Below are 14,092 nucleotides of genomic sequence, written 5' to 3' on the forward strand. Positions count from 1 at the left end.
TTTTGCCCTGCTCATATCTCCGCACCCGTTGCCCCGATCCATGCCAGATTTTGCACACACACTCCTTACCTGCCAAACTACACCCTCCAAGGACCCCCGGAGCTCCAGGGACCCCCAGCTGCCTCGGGGACCCCCAAGTGTAAAAAATGAGCACATGTGGACAAATTACCAAATGACCACCCCAACGGGGCTGCTCACGGGGCATTCCCGGGGACCACCCACTCCTGGTGCTCCAGAACGGATGCAAAAGTGGTGGCGCCCCCAGTGGAGGACCCCCTGCCACTGCAGCTCACATAAAATGCCGTAACTCGGGCTAGGAGCGTCCGGGAGAGCCACGGCCGGTACCTATTCGTCCGCCAAGGCAACGCGGACACCCCACCCCTAATTTCTCACATGGCCCTCTTCTAGCGCCATCTTCAGGCCGCTTTTCACAACACATTTTTGGCCACTACTCCTACAGTTTTGCCCCTAAAAACACGCAAATTGCTACACACTACACAGTATGTGTACACTCATGTCATCAACATGCCTGCCACCACATTTCTTAGACCACCAAACAAAACTATACATTGCCCACACAACTAGGAACCAATCGCCGTTACAGCCCTCTTCTGTATACATGTGACCTACGGTCGCTTATCTCCCGATTAGGGAGTCTTACTGGTATCCAACAGACCCCTAGAGCTTGTCTCTATTGACTTCTTGTCGATAGAGCCTGACAGAAGTAATACAAAAGATGTCCTAGTGATAACAGACCATTTTATGAAATACGCTGTTGCCATCCCAACACCAAACCAGAAGGCCCAGACGGTTGCAAAATGTCTCTGGGCTAACTACATAGTCCATTGCCAAATCCCTGAATGCTTACATACAGTAGCGACCAAGGACCGGACTTTGAGTTGCATACTATCAAGGAACTATCTAAGGTTGCTGGTATCCGTACCTTTAATGCCCAAAAGATATCAGAAAAGAACAAGATTTGACAGACACATAGCCGCTTCTAGGCTAGAAGCTGGTAACAGAGTGTTGGTGAGAGCTGTCCGCCTTTGCGGTAAGCACAAGCTTGCTGATAAATGGGAGTCAGCCATACAGTATGTGGTTGTGAAGCAAGCTGGAGATGTCCCAGTGGACTAGAGAACAAAGATGGTCCTCTGCGAACTCTCCATAGAGACCTTCTACTCCCATGTGGATCAGAGCACGTGAGCGGAGTGGGTGGAAATGCCGCTCGGCGCTCCAGGGGGCCGGTTTCACGCTCGCTATTCGCTCACGTCAACTCCCCCCGCGCTCCGCTCCCCGTCGCTCCTCGCTCACGTTGATTTGCGCAAATCTCGCTCCACGCTCCGCTCAAACCGGGTCGCTCAACAGTAAAAAAAAAAAAGAAAGGAAAAAGAAAGTAGAAATTCTAATGAAATCTCGGTGCGCTGTGCACTGCGGATGTCTGTGTGTCTCTGAGTCCGTGCGACCGGGCATGCTCAAACATTCGGTGCGCGGCCCCCGCGAGGGCGGCCTGGAGCGGGAGGCGGTCCTCGCTCTGAGTAGCGCTCCAACCTTTTTATAACCAGCTCCGCGCTCACGTCAAAATCGTGTCGCTCCGCTCACCGCTCCGCTCCGCTCACATGCTCTGATGTGGATCTCTCCCACTGACTGAAGAGAAGCATGATTTGCTAAAACCACAAAGGCCAAGAACATGGAAGTCTGCTCAAGAACCTGAAGATGTGACTGTACACTCAGACTCTGAGGATGAAATTCCTTATGAGTTGTTCAGAGAGCAGCCTGCTATGGGAAACACAAGATTTACCATCTATGAACCATCTATGAAATCCCCAGAGCAAACGACTGCCCTGAGCCAATCTTTCAAGATAAAACCGAGACTACCTGACAATGACCTACTTGATGTTGCTCCAGGAGAAGATGGTGACCTACCTGCTGATAATCCAGTGAGTGAAGATCACTTACCTGATGTTGCTCCAGGAGGAGAAGATCACTTACCTGATGATGCCCTAGTGGGTGAAGAGTACCTACCTGATAATCTACCTGATCACTCACGCAGTACTGAAGTGAGAGACTTACCTGATGTTCCGCCAGCCACTTCTGGTGATGAGTACTTACCTTCTACTGCTGATGAGATACTTGAAAAAGAGAAAAACACAAAATAACCTACTGAAGTATTGAAGTGGAAATTGGGAAAATGTGTCACCATATTAATTATAAGAAAATATATTTAAGATTATCTGTCAAGATACAAAAGGGTGAAACATGTATGATTATGCCCAGTGAGAAAACTAAGCAGACAAAACGTCAACTAAGTTAACCACTTATTTTGAAAATGTGTACTTATTTTGAACATGACACTTCCTGTTGAAATCAGCCAAGTCCTGTGTGTAGAGCATGTCACTTCCTCTTGAGCTACATGAGAGACAGAGAGAGCAGCTACAGTGTGGAGCCACAATCCACTAGCTTGTATAAAATTGAACAAAATTGATAAAAGTCCAGCTAAAACCAGTATGCTGAACTGAAACCACTCTTCTGGGTGCAGCCAGAGAGCCCTGACGTCAATGTTTGATGTTAGAGGAGAGATGCCAGCATGGTCAGGTTTTTTGGAACCGCTTGGAGTTTGATTCAGCTTGGACACCTGTGATGTTCGATGGCGAGCTAAACCCACGGAGATGAAGAAGATCAGATCAACTAACGATTGCATGCAGAAGACTGAAGATTGAATCCACTGACTGTCTCGATGCACACGTATCCATCCAACTCACTCTACAGTGTGGTAGGACAAATCCAACCTCCACTGCACAGCCAACACGCATACCACTTTTTGTATTTCAAAAAGGTTAAAAAGTATTTGTATGTGTATGTTTTTTATATTTTTTCAATGTCATTCTCTACTCTTTATTGTTATTAAAAGGAAGAGGTGCAGTTCATACCTTCCAAAGAGTAAAACTGTGCAGTGGTGCTCATTCTGGTGTCATTAATGGTAACTGCTCCATAGTCGATCCTAGCAACTTCTGGTCACTAGCCCATACCCAATATAACTATAAAAATATTTATAGTTATGCCACTTGCTATAACACAGGTTATATCTTCATTATGTTGCATAAAATGGCAGATTTCAAACTTGTAAGTGTTAGAATGTGGTCAGTCGGCTTCATATTCCTCTCTACCATTCAGCTACGTCAGCCCTGTTTAAGCATAAAGTTTTGCCTTCTGTCAAGAGCCAGAGCTCCCAAAATCTCGGGATAAAAATGTAGAAATAAATATTCATTCATGGTGGCATGGTGGACACCTGACATACTGCAGGAGAACGAGGAGGCGAACCGTTCACATGGATGGTCTCTTCTCTGCAGGCGCTCTGTGACGGCTGCTCCACATACACCGCCTCCTTCTCATGTCCGGGTCTGTTTGGTTCTGCTGCATCTTCTCACCAGAACGAGGTCCTCAGAAGAGGCAGGAGGCTTTTCTCCTCATAGACAATTTCTAGCTGAAGGTTGCTGCGCTTCCCCTTAGAAACTCCAGGAAGGAGACAGATTTCAACTTTATAACACTTGAATTGAAGCCAAAATCCAGGATTTCTTAAGGTTTCTCAGCATCATTGAGAGTGAGCTGAGCTCTCACACACATTGCATGTAGTTAATACTAACCCTACTCCTGGTTTGACACTCACACTCCTCTCAAACGGTGTCTTGTCCGGGACAGTGTCTTGTACAAGGCTGTGTTAACAAGTAGTTAATCTTTATCCAGAGCTACCTGAGATCGTAATAAACAGATTAAGCATGAACTCTAGAGAGAGTCACTATAGAGACATGTAGGCCTACGTACAATGTACAATTACAATGTAGGCATTTAGCAGACACTCTTAATCCAGAGTGATTTACAGTAAGCAAGGTAAACACAAGGTAAAACATCAAATGAATAGAAATAGTCATTTAGGATCATAGGTAAACCAAGAAGCTGTCAATCAGTCTAAAACAGTATAATATCAAAACATGTATAATCTGTACATTGAAACACTATAGAATGCCAGCCAGGTCTACAAATGAATCTGGCATGTGTCTAAATAACATTGTCTCTAAATTACATTTCAGCCTTTTCCCTTTGCATAAGCCTGCAAGGTCGTCAAGGCTAGGGCAAGTGCTACAGGCTATAAGGTGGAGTCTGAAGAGGTGAGTCTTCAGATTACGGCGGAAGATTAGGAGTGAGTCTGCATTTCTAACTGCAATGGGGAGTTTGTTCCGCAGTTTTACATAACCACTTAAAACTCAATACCAGGGGTCTTCAACGTTTTCAGGCCAAGGACCCCCTAGCTGAGAGAGTTGAAGGGACCCCCTACTCTATATCGTATAAAATTGTGTTTCAGATTAAACTTTTTTTGTTTACTTGGTCTGCTCTTTTTTTCCTCTACACCTAAAACTCTTTGCCAAAAATAGCAGATCTACAAGCTCACAACGCCTCGCAATGCGAGGCGTTGTGAGCTTGTAGATCTGCTATTTTTGGCTAAAGCTCTCCTCAGAAAAGGAATGCTACGATTCAAGTGGTTATGGCAAAAAAAAAACAAAAAAAACATATCACACAAAGATTTGGCGGACCCCCTGTATTAACTCTGAGGAACCCCTAGGGGTCCCGGACCCCCTGTTGAAGACCCCTGCTCTATACTATTACTAACTATATACATGTAGAGTGTATACTATACCCTATATGGACCGGGGTCCCCCAGGGTTCTATACTTTCCCCCCCTCTAAAAATCTCTTAGATTGCCGCTCTTGTAACAGCTCTACAAGCTCACAACGTGTCACAGCGTGACAAACAGGATTTCACATTAAAAACATGTAGAACAACATTCAAAAACCATACCTTGTTCCCCTTCCAGCTAAAACGTTATAAACGTGTCCATCAGCAACACAACTGGAATTATTAATGAACATTAAAACCAGATTCCAACTCTTGAAAGTTTCCATTGGTATATAGACGGTGGTGGACAGTAATAAAGTAGGCTACATATGAGTACTGTAGGCTACTTAAGTACATTTTTTGAGTATCTGCAGCCTACATTTCTAAGATGTAAATGAAGACAAATAGTAAGCCCCATTTCAAATAGACATGTTGTGAGCTGGTGGATCTACTATTTTCACAATTTATATTTTCATTTGTGGAAGGTATTTGAATTTTCGTTTTGAAAATATCAACATTTTAATACAGCAATGCATTGATATTAAAGATAAATTGTAGGCTATTGTATGTCTTTATATGTCTCGATGCATTGAATACACAGAACCACAGTGGAAACAAGTCCTCTTTTTTTTTTGTGTGTTATCTTTTCAGCACCATTTTTATAATACTACCACTGTACCTTTTTGCAAACTGTTAATAAAGTATTCAATCAATCAATCGATCAAAAAGATGTACATGAATACCACTGCCTTCAATAGAGGGCGCTCATGCACGCACGCGCCTTATTAAAAACCAAAGAAGAAGAGGAGGAGGAGGCGGAAGAGGAATCAAGCCGGATTAATTCACAGCGTTGCCATGTCCGGTTATTATAAGCGATTTTGTGCTTGTTTTTCTGTGAAGTTGCCTGTAAATATTGGCGGTTGTGGGTTGCGTTTTTGGGCTTGTTTCTAGTGTTGTTTAAACCAGTGGTTCTCAAACATTTTCAAGTCAAGGACCCCCAAGGGAGTGGGATAGATTTGTGTTGTTAAAATGTTCAAAATAGCAGATCTAAAAGCTCACACCGTGTCGCATCGCATCGAGCTTGTAGATCGGCTATTTTCAAATAGCCAATGTATTATGTTTAAAGCCAAGGGCGAGGGGCTCGCTTCTTTTGGGCTCGTTTTCATAGACCCAGGTTGCCTGTTTCTCTCGCAAAACCGGGCAACACTATCCATACACCGTCGTACGGAGAAGCGAAGACGATCAGCTGATCATGATCGTTAAAGCTATGGATCCTTTGAATGAATGAGTTGATCTGAAACACAATGAAAGTAACGCGTTACTTTACCTCACTGCGTCGGTAACGTTACGCTAAAAAGTAGTTTAGAAGATGATGAGTGATGATGATGATGAAGATGATGGGAGTCAAACAGTGGAGCTGCCGCTTGAGGTGACATTTATTATTACCTTGTTATTACATATAGCCCTGAAACATGACGTCATGGCGCTACTTGTTCCTGTTTTCTGAAAGTTTTACATTTACAACCAGTACATCTACATAAACGTTCACATTTCAAATATAAAGTGCTGACCCCAAAGCCACGGATGTAACAAATGAAAGCGCCGGGGTCTAAGTACCCGTTTCCTCCGTATTGTTTAATAAAAAAGCTTTTTAATCCGATCGCCGGCCATTTTCTTCGAATTTACTCCATATGCTTTCAAACTACGCGCCCCTATCGGTTAAGGAGGTGTATTGCACTCTGATACATTATGAGGAAGAAAGAAAATGGCCACCGATCGGATTAAAAAGCTTTTTTATTGAACAATACGGAACATTCGGGTACTTAGACCCGTGCGCTTTAACTTGTAACATCCGTGGCCGTGGGGGTCAGCACTTTAGATTTGAAATGTGAACGTTTATGTAGATGTACGGGTTGTAAATGTAACATTCTCAAAAAACAGGAACAAGTAGCGCCATGACGCTTGTGACAGACGAGCGTCATGTGAACCATGGCTATTTTACCCTGTTATTATATGGGATACATAATATACAGGTCCAATGGGCACCTCAACGTTAAATTGATGTTTTTTTTTCCCCCTAAATGTAAACAAATACATAAATAATACATGTATGCTTTGGAAAATGGTCTGATTCTGAAATAATGTAAAGCATTGGTTCTCAAAGTGGGGTCCTGGGGCCCCCAGGGCTCCTTGGGAGGGGGGGGGGGGGTACCAGGGGGTCCCCAGCAAAATTAGTTAATAAAATGTCACGATAATCTTCACCCCTTTATAAATATTTTAGACTTTGGCTCTTCAAAAATAGCAGATCTACAAGCTCATAGCACGGCACTCGGTGCTATGAGCTTGTAGATCTGCTATTTTTGAGAAATCGTGAAAATGTGTGCAAATCTTTGAATATATATATATTTAAAGCAAACATTTGTAACTCAAATCTTTGCTTCTGGGGGTCCTTGGAACGAAATATTTTGAGATGGGGGTTCCGCGGCCAAATACATATAATTTTGGTAATAATAAAGTTTGAGAACCACTGCTGTAAATAAAGTATGCATGATTTGAACATGCACTGTACATCATTGTCAGATTACAAATTACACACCCCATGAATCCTTGAATTTGTAGATTATTTTTTTCGTGCACTCCTAAGCCAATAATTTGATTACCGGCGGAAAGATGCTAATGTATCCAGTCTGAGACACAAAGTAGACTCTTTGTCATCAAAGTATTGGCTTAGGAATGCGACAAAAACATATGTTGATAATGTAACAGTGAAACAGACTAGCGTGAGTATAGGCTACATAGTATTAACATAATGCAATGTGTTTAATCAGTGACCTAAGGAGTGGTGCATATCAGATATAAGTCTTATCTGATCATAAAATAACTGTATGAATTTATAGGCTCATTTATAAGTTGCTACGGCAGTGACGTGGATTGTTTTATGTAAGTAATCTTTTCATAACCTCAGAGTACACCAGAGTGATACAGTACAGGCTATAGTACAGGAAAAAAACACAAACATTTTGTAACTGAACTTGTTGTGAAAACAAGGATCTTTATGGTAAAGTACTGGTCTGGCATGTCTACCACATTCACACAGTTTTAACATAACTCAGCACTATGTGTTTCAAGTTTCAATTCAATTGTACAGTGTGTGGCCCTTTACTCACTTAATCACACCCCTGGTGTAGAAGTACTGAAGGCCTGGTGTAGAGGTAAAGAAGGCCAGGGGTCAGTTGCACCACCTCACACTAAGTTCAAACTTAGCCTAGTTATAGCTTAACCCATTCAATCCAGGGCTATGAGCTTGTAGATCTGCTATTTTTTGAAAAATCGTGAAAATGTGTGCAAATCATTGAATATATATATCTTTTTAAATATAGATTTGCACACATTTTCACATTTAAAAAAAAAATAGCGCTATGAGCTTGTATATCTGCTATTTTTGAATAGCCAAAGAAATCAAAAATTACAGAGATGTGTCCCCAGATTGACTGGATTAAGCTATAACTAGGCTAAATTTGAATTTAGTGTGAGGTGGTTGCAACTGTCTTCTGGTGATTAGTAGTTTTCTTGCCTACCTATTGAATGCACTTATTGTAAGTCGCTTTGGATAAAAGCGTCTTCTAAATGACTGTAATGTAATGTAATGTAATGTAATGTAATGTAATGTAATGTAATAGTGAACACAATGCAAATTGAATGTAATCTAACAGTGATATGTGTTTGTGTCTCTTGTTTGTAGATACTCGTGTGCATACTGAGTTTCCTGCATGCTTCAGACAGAAGGGAAGCCTCTCTGGTCAGTAGGAGGTGGTACTATGCTAGTCAGGATCTCACCTTCCAGGTACGAACCCTAACGTTCATTCATTTTGATCAATTTCAATCGCCTTATCGATCCCACTATCGATCCTCTTCTATTATTGGCAGTGGTGGAAAAAGTACTCAAATGTTTTACTTAAAGTAAAAGTATCAATACTGCAATATAGAAAAGCTCTGTTTTGAATTCAAAATGTACTTGAGTAAAAGTACAAAAGTATTGGCATCACAATGTACTTAAAGTACCAAAGGTAAAAGTACTCATTATGCAGAATGTCCCATTTCAAGTTTTCAAATGTATAAAAATCTTTTGAAAATAGCAGATGTAATAATTATGACAGGCCTAGCTGTAACTGGAGAGTCAGCCTCTATGTACACGATTCTATGTTTTTTTTAATGTATTTTTTTTATGTATTTGTTAGGGGTGGGACGATATGGGTATCTCCTCACGATACGATATCTGTGGCGATATTAGGCCCTCGATAACAATAATATCACGATATTCGAGATATTTTGCGATATCACGATATATTGCATGAAATTTCACCAACGATTTATCACGATAGTCCTTGTATTCAATTCATAAACACATAAAATAGCACCAAACAGTTCAAAGTCATCATTACACAAATACAGAGTCGGGAAAAAACGTATCGCAAACTAAAAAAAAGAATAATAATACAGATATCGATATATAAAAATAAATATCGATATTTTTCGGCAGTATATCCATTATTTATCGCGGGAGAAAGTATCGCGATATCGATATATCGTCCCAGCCCTAGTATTTGTTGTGTTGTATGTACTCTATGGCAGTGGTTCTCAAACTTTTTCATGTCAAGGACCCCCAAATTGACACTTATTAGCCCGCGGACCCCCATTTGAAAAGATATGCCAGGGACCCCCATAAGAGAAGATTTGTCCGGCTCTAGCAGTGATTCTCAACCATTTTAATTTCAAGGACCCCCATTTAATGACATTTCTATCTCTGGGACCCCAATTCATATTGTAAAATCAATGTTAATTTAACTCTGAGAGTGTACAAATGGAACCAAATGGACCCGTTAGGGTCCATTTGGTTCCATTTGGACACTCTCAGAGTTACGGACCCATAAGGGTCCATTTGGTTCCTATCCATCATTTAGTTGGGGACCCCCTGGAACCCCCTCAAGTACCCCTGGGGGTCCCCGGACCCCACTTTGAGAACCAATGCTCTATGGAACCCCTGTGTGTCTGGAATAAAGTTTGAATTGCATTGCACACCTGTGTGTGTGTGTGTGTGTGTGTGTGTGTGTGTGTGTGTGTGCGCGTGCGTGTGTGTGTGTAGAAGAACGTCACCTTCAGGTTCCCGGCCTCGGCAGCGTCGTTGGGTTTCATCGAGGGTCTGAGTGGCAGACCCCGCTGCAGTCTGATCATCAGCCACCTGGACGCGTCCAGTCTGTCCAGAACCCTGCTGCACCAGGTACTGTAGGCCCGCATCCACAGCACATTGAGTACCAGTGGTGCAAAGCAGTGCTTTTCAACCTTTTTCGTACCAAGGACCCCTAAATTAATATACATTTGGCCAGCAGGGACCCCCCCCAGAAGCAAAGATTTTAGTTCAAAATGCTCGCTTCAGGGGGCACGGTGGCGCAGTCGGTAGCGCTGTCGCCTCACAGCAAGAAGGTCCTGGGTTCGATTCCCGCCGGGGACGCTGTGGGCGCTGGGGGCGTGTCTTCTCCCCCGCGCCATCAGCGCCCATACCCTAGGTGGGGTTGGCGAAAGGGCCTACTCTGTGTGGGTTTTGTATGTTCTCCCCGTTTCTCCCAGGGTAGTTAATACCCTCACAAAAACATGTAGTAATCCTGGTCACTATACCGCCTCCCCCATGACAGCCGGGGCGCCTGATGGAGGGGAAGGGAACTGGTTGGAATAACGTGTTCCTTCCACGCGCTACCCTAACCCTACCAGGGAACCTATCCTAACCCTACCAGGGAACCCTAACCCTAACCCTACCAGGGAAACTCCCCCCTGTCAGGTGACAAGAAGGTCAGTTGGCTCTCATGCACTGAAGGAAGCATGAGCTCGGCCCTGGCCTCCCCAGGCTGTGGGGGACTGGTGTAGCGCTGGTGTAGGGCTGGTGTAGCGCCCAGGATCACTTAGGAAATTGGCACCGTGTGAAAAAAATTGGTTACAAAAATCGCGGGATAAAAATTAGAGTTAAATTTTTCTTTTTTTAAATGCTCGCTTTAAAAAAATATATATATATATTCAAAGATATTCACACATTTTCAAGATTGTTCAAAAATAGCAGATATACAAGCTCATAGCGCGCCACTCGGTGCCGCGCTATGAGATTGTATATCTGCTATTCTTTAATAGCCAAAAGTGTAAAATAATGCTTTTTTAGCTCAAATCTAAAAATGACACAGTTCCAGGTCTTAATGGGTTAAGTAGGCCTACATCTTTCTTTCTTTCTTTTTCCTTTATTTATTTAGGGAAGCCCACTGATACATACATAATACAATAACACAATAACAAACATTTGAATCATATTACAATCATCACAGATGCAAATAAACAGTGTGACATGAAACAGGTGCTGTTACTATGAAATGTGTCCTCGAGAAGCACCCTAAATGTCTCTATTGAGACCAATCTCTCCAGTTTCAGAGAGTCCTGAAGTTTGTTCCATTTGTGTGGAGCATAATACATGAAGGCAGTCTTTCCTTGTTCACTGCTCTTACGAGGACTGGTATATCTAATGTGAACGTGTTGAATGTCCAGTAACCTTTGGTTCTAAGAGCGAAGATAGGTATAGAGGAAGTTTACCACACAAGGCCTTATAGATAAATAAAATACAATGTTGCTCTCTACGCACTGCGAGAGATGGCCAACCCACTTTATCATATAAAATACAGTGATGGGTGTGATAGTCATCACCAGTGATAAAACGTAGGGCACTGTGGTAGACTGCTTCAAGAGGCTTAAGTGTAGAGATTGAAGCGTGCATGTACAGCACATCACCATAGTCAAACACAGACATTATGACATATTGAATAACAGTTTTTCTGCTGGAAAAAGAAAAACAGGATCTGTTTCTGTAGAGGAAACCAATCTGTCCTCTTAGTTTTTTGGTTAGTTTCTCCACATGAATCTTAAATGAGAGCTCTACTCAAGTACTGTACTTAAGTCAAACTTTGAGGTATTTTTTACTTTACTGGAGTATCTTCAATTTTCAGTACTTTTACTTCTACTCCACTACATCTCAGAGGCAAATATTGTACTTTTACTCCAATACAATTATTTGAAAACTTTAGTCACTAGCTACTTTGCAGATATACATTATTATATTATAAAACACACATTAACCACTTTAGCCCTATTTTATACCTATAGGCTATTTGAAAATAGCTGATCTACATACACGTTTATCGTTTAGCCTGGTAAACCCTCCCTCCGGAAATCTCATTTCCATTTGATTTCAGGAGTTAGTCTGGCATGATCGCCCATTCTGCAATATTGGCTGTGGGCTGGAGTTGGGCGGGAGTAATACCGTTGACTGACAACCCCATCGGCCAATGATCGTTGTTCACCTTCAGCCAATCAGTAGTTCATTTTTACCACCTCCAGACTAATGTGAAGCAACGGGACTTTTGAGACGGCCATGCCCAAAATAGGTTGCCTTATTCGGATACATGCGTGTCACTACCCGCCCCTGCCGGTTCTCTAAATTTTATTTTTTAAATAGGCTCTGTCATGATTAATTGACCACATATATGAAGTTAAACAACTAAATTCTATCCAAACAATATCTTAAAAGTAAATTCCGTGCCTCAAAAAAGAAGTTTGAGAGCGTTTTAAAACCAAAAGTAAGAAGTGAAGGCACTCGCACAAACAACAATGGCTGCTGTTCGTCTTTTGTCGGCTGCACTCAGGCTGCACTCGGCTTCATTCGGGCTCACTCGAACTCGCCACCTGATTGGCCAACTGTCGCTGTCAATCACAGAACGATGAGCGAAAGATGAGCGACAGATCGACAAGCTCGCAAGCTTGTCGATCTGCTACTTTTGATACTTTTGAGTGACGCTGTAATGTGATCAAGTAGGGCGCTAATTTACGGAAAAAAACAGGTTTCTGCCCGACAGCAACGTACTATACTATGTATACATACTATGTATACATAGTATGTATACATAGTATGTATACACACAGAATGCCATAGACTGCTGAAGGAACATACAGTACATGCTTCTAGGCCAGGGGTCTTCAACGTTTTCAGCGGAAGGACCCCCTAGCTGAGAGAGAGATGAAGCAGGGACGTATGAAATTGTGTTTCAGATTCAACATTTTTTGTTTTACGTGGTCTGCTCTTTTTCCCCTCTACACCTATAGCCTCTTTGACAAAAATAGCCGATCTACAAGCTCACAACGCCTCGCAGCGCGAGGCGTTGTGAGCTTGTAGATCGGCTATTTTTGGCTAAAGTTCTCCTCAGAAAAGGGATGCTAGGGTTGAAGTGGTTAAGGAAAAAATAAATCATATCACACAAAGATTTGGCGGACCCCCCTGTAGTAACTCTGAGGACCCCCTAGGGGTCCCGGACCCCCTGTTGAAGACCCCCGTTCTAGGCTCATAAAGAAGAGCACTGGCCTTTTCTCTGGTGTTTGCGAATCTCACTTGGAAGACTATTCCAAAGTACAATTGACCTATAAAATGCAGCCCTCTTCATGGAATTGGACTTTGGTAGAGGTAAAGTTATCTGTCCATCACACGCTCCACCAGTGGAGTATATGTGTGAATCTCTGAGCAGCAAGTTATATTATTATAAAAACAGATTCAGGGTCAGGGTATTAATGACTCCATGAAAATATGTAAGTAAACTAGCAGAAAGTGTGTGTGTGTGTGTGTGTGTGTGTGTGTGTGTGTGTGTGTGTGTGTGTGTGTGTGTGTGTGTGTGTGTGTGTGTGTGTGTGTGTGTGTGTGTGTGTGTGTGTGTGTGTGTGTGTGTGTGTGTGTGTGTGTGTGTGTGTGTGTGTGTGCGTGCGTGCGTGCGTGCGTGCGTGCGTGCGTGCGTGCGTGCGTGCGTGCGTGCGTGTGTGTGTCTTTTGATTACAGCTTTTAGAGGAAGCCTTCCTAACCAAAGTGCTAAAATATCATCAGCTAGAGCAGACCATCTCTCAGCTAGGCTACAGATGTAAACTTTTGTTTTTTATCTTTGGTAGTCTATAGGACACGTGCACAAGTTGGTTGTGAGGGGCCTGCAAATGGCCGGCCTCTCCAAAAGGAGGGCTAAACAATTAGCAAGGAACTGCTCAATATCAGCTATGGAGGAGGCGTTGTTTCCTTTACCCATGATTGTTGTCCGCTGTGCTCGACAAATATGCCATCTTTTGTTTTGTATGTACTGTAACAATGCTCTGCCTTACATGCACTTTGTAACTGGCTGTTTTCCCTTTATCTGACTGCACTGGCAGTGTTTATGTCCTTTGTACATCTTGTAATTCTGTTTATGTGGACATAAATAAATATTTAAAATGTGTGTGTTGTGTGTCTCTAGGTGGGTGTGTACTTGGGTCCTCGGTTGTCCAGTCTCTCTCTCCCGGGCAGCAGTCTCACAGAGTCCTCTCT

At 42.6% G+C, this 14,092-nt stretch overlaps 1 protein-coding gene across 1 annotated transcript in view; it reads left to right on the forward strand.

The window, feature by feature from the left end:
* Window positions 1-5,950: 5,950 nt before the first annotated feature.
* The window catches only part of LOC311047406 (uncharacterized protein), a 21,001-nt gene continuing 12,859 nt past the window's right edge, over window positions 5,951-14,092 (forward strand). The window contains exons 1-4 of the mRNA XM_084060102.1: window positions 5,951-6,097; window positions 8,411-8,512; window positions 9,812-9,946; window positions 14,022-14,092. The exon at window positions 14,022-14,092 is cut by the window's right edge and continues 109 nt beyond it. Coding sequence (XP_083916228.1) covers window positions 6,038-6,097; window positions 8,411-8,512; window positions 9,812-9,946; window positions 14,022-14,092 — 368 coding nt within the window. The 5' untranslated portion in view covers window positions 5,951-6,037. The remainder of the gene's footprint in view (window positions 6,098-8,410; window positions 8,513-9,811; window positions 9,947-14,021) is intronic.

Source organism: Gymnoscopelus microlampas (assembly GCF_963454915.1).
Source record: "Gymnoscopelus microlampas genome assembly, chromosome: 6".
Taxonomy (NCBI): domain Eukaryota; kingdom Metazoa; phylum Chordata; class Actinopteri; order Myctophiformes; family Myctophidae; genus Gymnoscopelus; species Gymnoscopelus microlampas.